Here is a 15,103-nt window from a genome sequence, read left to right as displayed (position 1 = left end):
TGTGCTCTCTCCACAATTTCAACTTTCTTCACTTCAAAGTGGGGGAAAAAAAGATACACACAGTACTTTGTCAAAGCAGGCTGGAACAGGAATGCAGTCTACACTGGTATGAGTGCTTTGATAATTTATTTAAAACAAAGGTGGAAAATATAGGACTGAATTTGTCTAGTTGTACATCTCAACTCCGGAGTCCTAAATGGCAAAATTTCTCTGGCTGGAAGCTCTTTCAACAACTTTTTTTTACCCATTCAGAGAATGGAAACAATTGAACTTGCTGAGTGTGTATTAAACATTCATTAGAGTGTGCTCTTCTGCATTTTACAGTACATTAGACTCAACATGGTCAGAGTGAGTTGAGCGATCAAGGAAACACAGTGGTCTTAATCAGTCCACCTCCTCCAGTTGTTTTCCATGACACAACGGTCTTACTCAGCGTAACTCCAAAAGTTGTTCTCCATGACAAAGTGGTCTTAACCAGTCCACCTCCTAAAGTTGCTCTCCATGACACAGTGGTCTTAACCAGTCCACCTCCTAAAGTTGTTCTCCATGACAAAGTGGTCTTAACCAGTCCACCTCCTAAAGTTGCTCTCCATGACACAGTGGTCTTAACCAGTCCACCTCCTAAAGTTGCTCTCCATGTCCTGAGAGACACTCTGACTGTAGTAGCGCTGCTGCTTTTCCCTCCCTTTCAAAAGTCTTTGTTTTTGGATTGCCAGCCATTACCAGTCTACCCAATATCACCAAAATGACCATGGACTCTCTCTCTGTGTGTGTGTGTGTGTGTGTGTGTGTGTGTGTGGGCTCCTTTAACAGACAATGTGTGCCCGTGCCTCTTTTCCCCCACTGGCAGCTGTGTGCTTGTGTGTCTACCAGAAACATATATTATAATGTGCATTGTCATCTCCAGGGCTTTGAGTAGGAGTATTTTGCTCTTTGTGTCCTGTCAGGTGCCAGAGAGTCATAGACAAATATTGATCTAGGTGGTTGTCATGGACAGGTACAGTAGTGGGACTCACACAGCAGTGCAGAGAGTAAACTCCCCACCAGAAACTCAGAGTGAAACTGCCATTAAAGAACACACACAAACACGCTAGGCCAGTTCTCACACACACACACTCACACACATGCTAGGCCAGTTCTCTTGGTCTGCTGCTATAGGAACATGTCACTCAACCAGTTCTTCATCTTACTTAGTACACTAAGTCTTATGGCCACCCTGCCGACCAAGCATAGACACACACACACACACACACACGCACACACAAGTTTTGTTTGTATTGATCTCCTAGTGGGGATTTCCCATTGACTCCTATTATCCTGCAACTAAAGAATATTAACCTATCCCTAACCCTAACCCTAACCTTAACCAAAGAAATGTTTTGACACTTTTTGTTTTATCAATATAGTTTAGAAAAATGTTCTCCTGGATGAGGACCAGTATTTAGGACCCCACCAGGCACTTTTGTCAGATTATGCTATCTTACTGGGGACTTTCGGCCCCTAGAAAGATACTAATACATGGTACACACGAGCACACACACACACACACACACACACACACACACACACACACACACACACACACACACACACACACACTGTCTTCTTCCCATTCAGTTCTTGTGTTGAGAGAGCAGTAAGTACACTAGTAAGTACACATTATGAGGGCCCTGTAAAGAGGATGCTGTCGTTTCAGCACCAATGGCCTCTGACTCACCCTGGGGGGAGGTAACCCATAGCAACGAGAGAATGCTGCGCTGCAGACAGAGACCTCTTCACTGAAAAGGAGGATGGAGGATGCTGTTAAATCTGAACAACAAAAAAAACCCCTGTCCACTGCCACCCACAACACATAAACATGCACACACACACACACACACACATACGCACACAGCACACACATACGCACACAGCACGCACACACATACGCACACAGCACACACACACCCACTCACACACAGAGCTCAGAACACACACACACACACAAACACACACATACATATATATATATATATATATATATATATACATATATATATATATATATATATATATATATATATATATATATATATATATATATATATATACACACAGTGCTAGAACTGAGGAATCCCCTTTGTGAAAAATAAGCAGTGGAAACATATTATTGTTCAGTGCTGATAAAGCTGACTAACCATTCCTTTATACTGCTTCCCATCACACATTAACAAGAGAGAGAGGGAGAGAGAGCAAGTGAGAGCTAGAGACTGGGCAAGAGAGAGGGAGAGTGAATGAGAGCTAAAGAGAGCTTAGGGGAGAGAGTGGTTGAGAGAGAGAGAGAGGGAGAGAGAATGAGAGAGAGAGAGAGAGAGAGAGAGAGAGCAGTCAGAGCGGAAACACAGGCTGCCTCTGTGACCTGTCACTTTGCATGAGGGGGCAGTGGCTGATGACCAAATGTGAGTGCTCCCCTATAATAGAAGCCGTTTGGCCAGGAACACAGTAACGACATGCTGGCACTGGAGAGAAGGGAAAGGAGTGGCCCCCAGGGGCCCTCAGACTGAGGCTGGCTCTGTCCTCTCTCCTTTCCTCTCTCTATGGCTCCCTTTCCGTGTAAAGAACCCAAGAGGAAGAGTGAGGCTGGGGGTTGGAGGGGTCTTACACATGTAAACACCATTCAGTAAACATCACCTGACCAAGCACAGGCATCAGACAATAGATTACCCCCCCCCAAGCTTAACCCTTCTCTACCACAGCCATGGCCCTGTCTCAAACAGCAACAAAGGGCTCTATCAATGCCCCATCTTTCTAATAGCTTCACTTTTAATTTTAGTTTTCATCTTTTTCTTTCTTTTTTTTTGAATGAATGTTAGATTTCGGTCATCTACCCCAGCAGTGGTGAACAGGGTGAGAGGTGCTGGTGCTAATCCCAGTGTAAAAGGTGATATTTAAAAGCTGAGCCTCAGGATTCAAACAGTAAGCAACATATTAAGGGCAGCTTCATCATGATTTGTACAGTTTATACCACAATCCATTACCGGAGTGTCTCACAATTCACCAATAAATATAAAATAGCATTAAAAAAAGAAAAGACAACATAATATGGGTGCAAAACTGTGAACTTCATTCAGTAACAGACCAGATCCATCTAATTTGTTTTGTTACATAATACACACATGCCTTGCAGTAAATTACACTATTTCCTCGAAGCCAGAATGAAAAAGGGAAACAAGGCACTGGAGCTCAGGCGCAAAGAAGCATTTAAAAAAAATAAGGTTAGGCAGGAGATCCTCTGTACGCAGCAGAGAGAATGCTCTGAATACTTTTGATTTCATCAGATGGTCTATTGGGATGGGCCACAGATAGGCTTGAATACCTGCCAATCACACAGCCTAGAACCAACTGCTCATTGTGACTCACTATAGTAAGAATGCCACTCTACTCCGATTGTGAAGCTATTTTCGACTAGAGAGATCCACCCGTTATTCAGTATATGTTTTGGCCAGACTGTTCTCAAGCAATGTGGTGTGACAGACAACTCATTAAATTCAGTGTAACCTTTAGTTTTTCCTGTTCGTGTTTGTAACAAGAGATCAGATTATGGCTCAGTGAACAGATTAAAATGCATTTCAGCCCACAAAGCAGCTTTAATAAGGAAATATTCGATTAGCACAGGAGCAGGTTTCAAAGTTCCAACCAAATCACGGAGTACTTTAGGGCATACAGTCATTTTCATAATCCTTATATATTGAAGTCACCCCAACTGAGTGATGAGGAAAAACATAACCAAAACAACAGGCTATAATCTGTGTTTTTGTGATGAAGTGAGGTTTTCTCTGAGCCAGCAACATAGTTTGGTCCCTACCTCTTCAGGTTAAACTTGTTTTTTTATCAACCTAAGTACACAGACACAAACACACACACACACACACACACACACACACAAAATTGCATATTGGCATTCCAGACATTCTTGGTGAAGATAGTCAGAAAGGCCTTATTTTTCTCAGCACTGTGACAAAGACTCGATCCAGCAAACAGCCCAGGCCTCTCACAGCGGTCAGACAACACCGACCAGGCCTGTGTCACAGCGGTTGGACCACGACGACCAGGCCTGTGTCACAGCGGTTGGACCATGACGACCAGGCCTGTGTCACAGCGGTTGGACCATGACGACCAGGCCTGTGTCACAGCGGTTGGACCATGACGACTGGGCCTGTGTCTCAGAGGAGGACACCGTCATAACGCATATCACTTCTCTGGGTTTCCACAGAGACACCAGCCAAAACCACAGGCAGTGTGAACAAGCTGAGATCTGGGAAAAGTATTTATTAAATCATTAGGAAAAGGGGAAGATGTGCCTCAGTGCAGAGCACAAAATCAGGCGTCATCAAGCAAGCCATCAAAACCAAACAGAAGCTTTAATGAGAGGGCTTCGCACAATGTGTTTTAATCAGGGTCGTAATTTTCATTCCTGGTTATTTTCCGGTCTTTGTTAAAGATTTAACACCACCAGGAGACAAAGAGCAAATCCATATGAGAAGTTTTGTAATCAGTGAGATGGATCCCGCGGATGTGTTTCACAGATAAAAGGACTCTCACAGTTTGTTTGAAATGAGCTATCTGATCTCAGAGGCTCTTTCAACATGACACAACAAGACACAACAACGTGAGACGATGTTGTTTAAAAACAAAAAGTCTGTTCTGTATGAATATTTAAAACAGACCATCAAACATCTATGGAGCTGTTTGAGGAGGAAGGAAGCAGTGGAAAAAAAGTCAATATTCAAACGTTAATGTTGTGCGACGTTGTCAGGATCACCCTCTGTAGCACTGGTGAAAGGAGGCTCTCGTAACTGCACTGCTGAAGGGAAGCTCTCGTAACTGCACATCATTGTTGCTTCTCAGCCAAAACCAGCCCTGTCCACTGGACAGAACATCACGAAGAACCAGCCAAAACCAGCCCTGTCCACTGGACAGAACATCACGCAGAACCAGCCAAAACCTGCCATGTCCACTGGACAGAACATCACGCAGAACCAGCCAAAACCTGCCATGTCCACTGGACAAAAACATCATACAGAACCCAGCCAAAACCGTCCCTGTCCACTGGACAAAACATCATACAGAATCCAGCCAAAACTGTCCCTGTCCACTGGACAAAACATCATACAGAACCCAGCCAAAACCAGCCCTGTCCACGGGACAGAAAATCACGCAGAACCACCCAAAACCTGCCTTGTCCACTGGACAAAACATCATACAGAACCCAGCCATAACCTGCTCTGTCCACTGCACAAAACATACAGAACCCAGCCAAAACCAGCCCTGTCCACTAGACAAAACATACAGAACCCAGCCAAAACATGCTCTGTCCATGAGACAGCACATCACACAGAGCCAGCCAAAACCTGCCCTGTCCACTAGACAAAACATCATACAGAGAACAACAGGCAAGAGATGAATGAGGATTGACAAATGAACTGCCAATACCCCTGGATGTTTCAGAACGACAACAGGAACACACTGTGCTAACGGAGACACATAACATAAACATGATAGCTCTGAAACACACACACACACACACACACAGACTGCCTCTTGCAGCACTGAGGCTGTGTATCCTGCAGAAGGGATGGGGATTACTGTGTCTTATGTAACATCCCTGACACAGACATCCTAATGGGGACAGTGCTTTCCAACTGCCAGTGGTAATCCCAGGAAACTCTGCTGCAGGGCCAGTATATAGCGATGATGATGATGATGATGATGATGATGATGATGATGATGACGCGGGGCAGGGTGTCCCAGCAGCATGCGGCACAGGACAGAGTCAAAGCCGGGTCAAGAACAGCACACTTCCGAGAGATCAGTCATGACTCGTACTCCCTGCCTCTGCTACTTTCCCTCAGTAACATCAGACATAAGAATATCATAGCGACAGAGCAGTGCAGTACTGTGTAGGAGAAGTTTGTCTGTGTTAGTGTATGCAGGATTTGCAACCCCCCCACCCCCACCCGACCTACTGTCCAAACTCACCTGATTCAGCTCTTCAGGCCTACTACAGCCCTGTGTGTTCCATTATAGCTGGAACAAATCGATGGGAGTCAATAGAGGACAGAGAAGCAAATGAAACAAACCCTTACAAACTGTGACAGACTACAACAGAAAATTCAATTACTCAAATGCCAGGACGTATAGTTCAGATGTTTCATATTCCACCACTAAGAAACTTCCATTATCTTCCTTGAACAAACTATAATACTTCAGTAGACCCAAAACTTTAAAACAACAGACTTCTGCCTCAGGTGTTTTCCACAGCTTTAGGATTATGCCTTTTGCTCAAAGACTACTCAAATAATTACACCCTTTAAACTGAGACTTAAACAGGTTTACCTACACTACTCAAATAATCAACCCTCTTTCCACTGACTCTAATACCACCTCAACACTACTCAAACAATCAACCCTCTTTCAGCTGACTCAAATACCCCCTCAACACTACTAAAATAATCAACCCTCTCGCCACTGGGTCTAATACTACCTCGGCACTACTCAAATAATCAGCCCTCTTTCCACTGGGTCTAATACCACCTGAACGCTACTCAAACAATCAGCCCTCTTGATCACACACACACACACACACACACGCACGTACGCACACATACACACATATGCACTGACATGCCTCACTGAAAGTGTTGTGTGAGCCAGCTCTGAGGATCCAGGCAGTCATCTGTTGTTTGGGCACAGCAGTAAGCAGCTAGGACACACCATGACAACACGAAATGTGATTGGCCAGGCAGCACACATGTGACCACACTCAGGAAGAGCCAGAGCATGACCTGACACACACTACCACAGTCACAGGGTTTTTGGTCCTTTTTTTTTTGTCATAATGTTTCTGGCCTGCTTCTCCTACTCATGTTCAATCCTAATGGCATCTTGGTTATCCAAACAAAACATAAATCTAATCTGAAGTGTGCCCTGTGGGTAAAGCACGCCAGCTTTCAGGCCCAGATGTTTTTATTGGGCAAGGGACAGCAGTACAGCCAACGTCCTGAAAAACACAAAGGGATAGAATGGTACAGGACTGAAAGGGACAGCAACTTTAACCCCAAGGTGTTCTATATCTATCCGTTTTCCAACCTCCCAACCCTCTTTCAACATCGATCTGCCATTCCTCCTTTTCCTCCCACAATCTATTCCCTCCATCCAAACCCCTCATCCATCTCTCGTGTGTCTGCTCTTTCCTGAAGAAGCCGATAATGCTAAGGAGTGGCCTGTCTCTCTTTGGGCCTAAGTGAGTGTTTTTAATATGCTCAGCGATGTGGCATGCATGCAGTACTCTCCTGCATACACATCAACTTGCACTTACCAGCTATCCTGACAAGGCCCCTGCCTGCCTGTCTGTCAATCATCCTAAAGCCACACCCATCTGGGCACTTTACTGCTGAAGAACTGCTGGCTAATCACTGCGCTGGGACCACACACACCTGAAACTCACAGTGATTCCATTAACTAATCACGTTGACGTGTTCTATAAACATTTCCACTCAGCTGTCAGTCATACTGAGGCAACTCCCTCCTCCATGGGCATCCTAATGCGCTATCATCACTCCCATTCAGCTGCTGAATATTCGGCTTTAATGTCACAGCCACTAAACATGACACAACAAGGGATCTGACACTGGGGCCTCGCTGTGGGACATGAGCAATGCATTTCTTCAACAGCTGGGTCGTAATCTCTCTAGTCCTGCCCATTCCTCTGACTGGCATGTCTTTAAAAGAGCATGGAGATTGAAACGACCGCCCACGCCACACGCGCAAGTGATTTAGAGATGGTGAGCTTAATCTCTGGATGAATAAACACAGCTGTAAAAAAAATGATTCACGGCCAACAGATTGCCCATGTCTCACCGAGAGCAGTGAGTACAACTGGAGATTTAGTTTCCCATTGTGGTAATCACTGAGAGAGACAGAATGTGGCAAAATCATTCCAATTATAATAGGATGCATGTTCTCCCTACAAAAGAATGGTGTTAATACACTGAACGGTCAGGGATGTCCAGGAAGTCCAAAACCAAATTACAGAGGACAGGTGCGTTCTTCATATGGGCAGACTTTACATCAATCTTTTCCCCCAACCCTGCTATTGGAGGTTCACAGCACTGCACATACCCGATTCTATACATCAGGCAATTATTCAACCCCCTGGTTAGCTTGAAAAAGCGTGTAGGTCAGGGAGCAATCCAAGAACACAGAGCTGGGTTCCTCCAGGAGCTGGACTGGGAAGCAGTGCTGAATTCAAAGCTACCAGAGGAGGATTCACCCAGACTTAAAAAGAAGAGTTGAAAGAGCAAGGAAGAAAATTGGAGGAAACGGGAAAAAAAATAAATAAAAGTGCTATAACGTGCTGTTTAGGAGCATATGATCTTAAGTCTGTGGGTTAATGAAATTTTCTTTTTGTTCCACTTATCATTCTAATCTCCATTTCAAGCCCCACACATTTTTGGTTGCCAAATTAACCATGACATCATAGGCCTCCCCTGACATGACACAGCCCTGCCTATCTGGATGAGTGACACTAGCATAGACTTCATCCACCACGGGAGCGTTCTCGCCACACAGTAGCATAAAGTCACATAACAAAATTGGACGAGGGCAATATTTCTTCAGCCCACAACTACAGAGGTGCACGGCTGACAATCACTGTCAAAACGTCATCAAAACGGGGAGAGCAATGCGTTCCCCTGGACTTCCATCTCTGACCACGGTTTATTCTTTAATCACTGTGACACTGACCTTTGTTACGATGTCCTCCTCCTGCAGGATAGATGGAGGAGTGCTGCCTTTGGTCCCCACGCCCTGGCTCAATGCCCTGTCTCTGAGCCACGGGATTAAAGGATGGGAGAGATGCTGCTGTCAGCTTTCCATCACACACACACACACACACACACACACTGTAGTAAGCAGATCTCTGTGCCACATCATTCACACTAGGTGTAATCAAATGACACCAGAGGGGGGTCTGAGAAGACAACCAAACCTCCGAACAGTTTCCTCATGACCACACATGAGGTGATATTAAAGATTGGTAAGGTGGAAAATTATGTGTACAGCTCATTTATTTTCCCAGTTGCATTGCATTTAGCTTGTCTGCAAATAAAGCCAAAGATTTAATTATTGTGTTGTGCAACCAGGCACTCAAATCTCACCATCTGGTAAAAAATATTGGCTACAGTTATGACCAAAGACAATGACTTAGCTGACAACTTTGCAGATTCATCAATATGTCACCAGCACTTAGTACTTCCAAGCAAAGCTGTAGCAATATCTGACCCAGTGTTTTCTGCTTTGCTTTAGGTCCATAACATCAGGTTCATGATTAAAAAAAAAATGTTTTGACACATGGGAGTGCCCTCCCCCATCCAACATCTAGAGAGGAGCCATAGTTCTGTCGACGAAAAGCCTATTTCAGTGTGTATGAGTGTTCTGTCTACCATGCTTTTCACTCCACCACTGTACTGTTGTGTTAAGACTTTTGACAGAAGGAACAGGGCGAAGGTCAAGGGAAGGCCACACACACACACACACACACACACAAAGAGACAACCAAAAAGGAAAGAAAAAGCAAAAGGAGGATGAGGCTTAGCACAAGTCCAGAGCTGTAAGTTTGTCAAGCACAATGGTGTCTCTGGAAAGGCAGACAGGATGAGTGCACACATACTGTCCAATCCCCTTTCAGCTGAGGTCAGTCAACAGTCATTGTGTAGCCAAATGAAAGATAATTACCTGTTTTCTAATTTTTTTTTTTTTTTTTTTTTTGATCTGCCAAAATGCCCACCCATGCTCAAGTCCTTGCGGCCCCGAGATGGACAACTTGCTTTGTTGGAGACCTTCATCATTATAAAAGATGAGAGAGATGTAAGCCTCAGCTGCTCTGTCTGCACACACGTGAGTGCCACAGAAGGTCTCCCTCCTCTCCTGTCTTAACTTAGATCAAAGTGAGACATTTCAGTCCACATATCATTGGATGAAACCCAGTGAAAAATGGCTGATCGCTGTCTCTCTCCCTGATCTGTGGAACATTCATGACGCTCAAAATTATGTTATTGTTTGGAATCTGGAGATTCAACAAGATTTCAAGGTGCTCAAAAAATGTGGAGCATAATGGAAAACGCAGTAATCCTCTCATACTGGTTTCCACTACATTGTGGTTGTGCCCATCCAATAAAGGTCAGCAGTGGAATCTCCAGTGGAATCTCGTCCTGGCTCTGAGCTCACCTCGACAGAGGAGCCAACCATCTTTCTACCTTCACAGGCAAAAATCCTCACTCACACACCACAACTGTTCACCAACATGCTATCTAAAATGTTCAATAATACTTAAGGGCCTAACCTGGAGGATAAGCAGTCTGTGTCTGTGCTTTAACATACTCATAAATGCATTACTGTGAATCCTCACACAGCACCATGCTAGTTTCATATGACTACATGACTACACACACACACACACACATATATATATAAGTGTGTGTGTGTGTGTAAAGAGAGAGAGTGAGAGAGAGAGCAGGATGGGCCAGTTGTTAATGGTGAGAGACAGAGAAACACCAGGGGCTGCCAGATATTCTGTATTGCGATAAGACCATTTCACCGACACTTCATTTCAAGGTATAATTTTCATTACTTGATGAGATCAAATGACTGAACCATTTGGTAGAACCTGGCAGTGAATTAAGTTGAAAAGCCTTTTACAGCCAATTAAGAGAGTACATATAATTGCGATAGCTGAGACAAAGACATTGCTGTGTGGTAATTTAGACGCTCTACGGTTGTACGGGCCTCTTAGCTGTGGAGGTGAGAGGGCTGCTGAAAGACTCCATGCAAAAGAAAGTCTCCATTTGGTCCATACAATAGCAGATGCCCTGTTTCCACAGCACCTCACACTCTGAATATATGTGAATATATGGTGGGTCATTAACACAATGCACAGATCCTGACATTACAGAACTCTGCCTCTGGCTGCCGTCACATATCAAAGGATGAAATTCTACTAAGATTACACACAGGCCTCACAAATGTGCTTATTAGAAACATGAAACAACAACCAGGGGTAGGAATGTAGGCCACCGGGATGCTACAGATCATGTTACCCAGCAGGCAACAGCTCTGATGTCTGCATCCAGCACTCTCATTAGGACACTCGCTCAGGTAAACTCCACAAGGGAAAGGATTCTCCCATCCAGTTCCCCATGTCATCCATCACTGACAGGCACTCACTTCTCTACCTACCCGAGACAGGGAGGGAAAGGAGGGAGGAGACTGGGAGGCATGCTGGGAAAAGGGAAACAGTTGGTGGGCAGAGCACGAGTCGTGTCCCCCATGAGCACGGCAGTGTCATCACTTCCTGTTAACAGCTGACTCTCCAGACACATGCCTCTGCCTGTGTGGAGCCATCCCACACATTTCTTCTATTATTCACAGAGTGTGAATTAAACATGAGGACAAAGCCTAGGGAAATACACACCCACCCACACACACTCTCACTCATTCCCTCACACACACACACACATACGCACGCACACACGCACACACATACACAAATTCACTCACTCATTCACACACACACATACACACACAGACACACACACACACACACTTATTCATTCATTCTCTCACTCACCATTGGCACAGATGTGTCACCCATACCAATACACATACAGGGATTCTTTTCCCCAATGCTACTCCAGTTTTCTCTCAGAGACCACCAGCTCATATCTTTGCTTTAGTCCTAGAATATCACAGCTCATTCTGCTTGTCAACTGATCATCAAGGCCTTGATTAAAGCAATGAGCACTGGCCTACTTCTGAACAGTGATAAATGTATGAAACAGTTGATGGTCCCTGAAGAGATGCCAGTGAGAGACACATTTAGAGGAATACTTAAAACACTATTCCCATGATTAACAGAGCACAGACTAACACACAGAGGCAATGCAGGGAGCAGAAACAGTGTACTGAAAGATGAGGATGACAGAGGGAGCAGCCAGAGAGACATGTAGGAGTAGAACAGAGTGATGAACACATTCTTACACAGTATCTCCATCTCTTCCTGTGTTCTTCCTTAATCACACTCAGACAAAGAGCCATGATATGTGAAGTGAGGGACACAGTCACGGGCACACACGTGTATGCGTGCACACATGCAAACATGTCACTTTGCCCCCCCCCAACACACACACAAACACACACGCACCCCTCATCAGTGAGGCCTGTGTTTCTTCTCTCTACCCCCACATCAGGTTCCATGGCTTCTTCTATTCTGCATTTATCCTACCGTCCTTCATTTCAGACTCCCAGATACACAATGCATGTACACACACGCACACACACACACACACACACACACAGCTGATTTGTATGGTTCATGTCCTGCAGGCCTGGGACTCAGCTGCCAGTGCCGCAGCCTTTTATACACTCTCAGTTGTTCTAGAATTTATTCATTATTCGAATGCATCCATCCACAGCCCAGTTAATGTGCTTCTGTTACTCTCTTAGCCTCTCCAATAGTAATGCCTTCCTAGCACAACCTGACCACTCACGTCCTCTTCTCTTGACTATATTTATTCTTTATGCTTCCACTCTCTCCTTGGTAACAGTAGGTTAGTAGAAATCTCCTTAACCTCCTTCTCATGAGCCTTCTCCATAGTAACAGCCCTCTCATCTTCTGCGATACCTGGAGCCCTTACTTACTTATATTCATTCATTCATTAAAAACACACACACACACACACACACATATATATACACACATACATATGTGAAAAAAACGTACACACACATCATTTATACAATTTATATTGTATACATTATTCATACAAAAAACAATAAAAATCCACAAAACCATGTTTATAAGCCATGTTTGGTGCCCATTTCTTTAAAGACATCTCACTGCCCTAAGGGCATTCACATAGACACTTAAAGTTCAGTCCACAGAGAGATCTCTGGTCTCTGTCTGCAGGACTGTCCACCTGACTTCCCTGGGTCAGTGTTTAAACCCAGTGCGCACAATGTTGTCTGCAAAAAGCGATGCAGTCAGACTGGATTCAGACAGGAAGATACATTTTTAAAAAAACATAATGTGGAAAATATGGCATTCCAGTGTGATAGGCAGCCTCTCTGGGCTCTTATCTGATCCACTTAGTTGTTTCCCTGCATCTGAGTCAACGTATCAACACTGTTTAGGCGTGTGCACACTTGTCCAAAATTGTTTACCTATGCCTCTCACATATTCATTACGTTTATGTTCTTCAAGTGTAATTCTAAGTTGAAATACACATGGTAAAGACGTAAGTGGTATTCTATGTAGCAGTTACAAACGCTGAGCTAGGCTGTATAAGCAACGATAAACACCTACCTGGTTTGACAGTCTTCAAACGAATGGGCTCCCGAAAGTGACGGATGACGGCCAGTGTGTCGCGGTTGGTAAGTCCACTGACGGGTGTGCCGTTGACCTCCAAAAGCACGTCTCCGTAGTACGGCAGTCTCCCAACGTGACACACTAATACGTCCAGGTTCATCTTACCCAGGTAGGGGAATTCTCCGTGTTCTGCGCCGCCAAGCACCTCCACCACGGAACCAAAATCTCCGAGGTTCCCCCAGGATACGGCGCATTCCTGCACTTTGGTGGACCAGTGTTTCTTCTTCTTTAGTGTTCTAGACATGATTTATCCTTTCCAAAGTCTCTGTAAAACCTCGATAGACAGTTATATCTCCCAAGAGTTACTTAGGATGCGTGGATATGATGGCACAGAGATGGCGAGTCTGACAGCAGAAAGACCACCCAGGCTTCGTGAGGATTCATCTTTAAAAACGAACTCCAGTTAAGGAGTCATTAAAAAGCTGGTATACTGATGATCGATGAACTTCGGATGATTGCGTAAATACAAGCGCCGGTAATTGCTGAGCTTTTACTCGAGCTCTGAGCAAACCTAAATTTCTCTCATATTTTTAGTATTTCCCAAGAACAGAGTCGTGTCAGTGCAGGCTTCTGCTACAACTCAACACAAAAACCCATTGCAAACAAAACATGGTCGAAATTAATCACAGCATCTGCACATTAACTCGTCATATATGGTCAAAATTCTTTCGTTCACTAACAAGCCTGGGTCGTTACGGAGCATCAAGTAAGGTATATAACACCTCACCTGATAACAAAGCGTATGTCTCTAACGTGTCGCGTTTACCTTGCTGTCACGCCAGTTTACACTTCAAAACGTCGTTTGTAGTAAATCACGTATCCACATATGTCCACAAGTCCGCTGGAGTAAACTGAAATCGACAGGCAATTTCCGTCGTTTTTTTTCTTTCTAAACGGGCGTCTAGGTTTTCTCACGTCCTCGTGTCACTGCTCTCGGATCTCGCGCATCTTGTTGCTGAAAACAGAAGCGGTCGCATTCCATTCCTGCTGATGCGCGCGGCGTAGTGAAACTAACACTGGCAACCAACCGAAGTTACCAGTGTAGCTTTGAAGCAGACCGTATTATGGAGTCGATTGTGAATTGAGGTTGCCAAACCTTTTTTTTACCATTCCGTCATCTTCATACACTTGCAAATTGACATCACTGCCTCGAGCATTGACACGCTGGACTCGTAAAGGGTTTGACAGCAGCGGTTGTTTATCAACTTTTCAGTACGATGTCGCCTTGGTCTGGTAGGCAGTGAGTGACCATGTCGTTGACATTTGTCAGCTGCCGTGGATTAAATTTGTGCGGAATGTCGACACGTCGAGGTCAAACAATCCTGGGAAGTGGTGGGCTGGGCCCTGCGTGGATGTGTACGTCGTAAGAGACAAGCGGTTAACCATTAAAATGAGATGAAAATCTAAATATATGATTATGCAACCAGAGAGGTTACGTACAGAGGCAACAGAACGATTGCGTCGGTCAAAATGAAGAAAAGACAGGCATAGCCTACACTCAAATGACAGACTCACACATTGGAACATAAAAAAAAACATAAACAGTCAGTCATACAAATCCAGTGGAATCGCAAACCAAGGAGTGTGTGTGTATAAATATAAATATACATATAAATATACATATACATATAAATATAATAA

At 44.4% G+C, this 15,103-nt stretch overlaps 1 protein-coding gene across 1 annotated transcript in view; it reads right to left on the bottom strand.

The window, feature by feature from the left end:
* magi3b (membrane associated guanylate kinase, WW and PDZ domain containing 3b) overlaps window positions 1–13,706 on the bottom strand; it is a 99,479-nt gene extending 85,773 nt beyond the window's left edge. The window contains exon 1 of the mRNA XM_030776678.1: window positions 13,400–13,706. Within this exon, the coding sequence (XP_030632538.1) occupies window positions 13,400–13,706 (307 nt within the window). The remainder of the gene's footprint in view (window positions 1–13,399) is intronic.
* Window positions 13,707–15,103: the final 1,397 nt, after the last annotated feature.

This window comes from Chanos chanos, chromosome 6, assembly GCF_902362185.1.
Source record: "Chanos chanos chromosome 6, fChaCha1.1, whole genome shotgun sequence".
Taxonomy (NCBI): Eukaryota; Metazoa; Chordata; class Actinopteri; order Gonorynchiformes; family Chanidae; genus Chanos; species Chanos chanos.
This window is presented reverse-complemented; position numbering and strand designations above follow the sequence as displayed.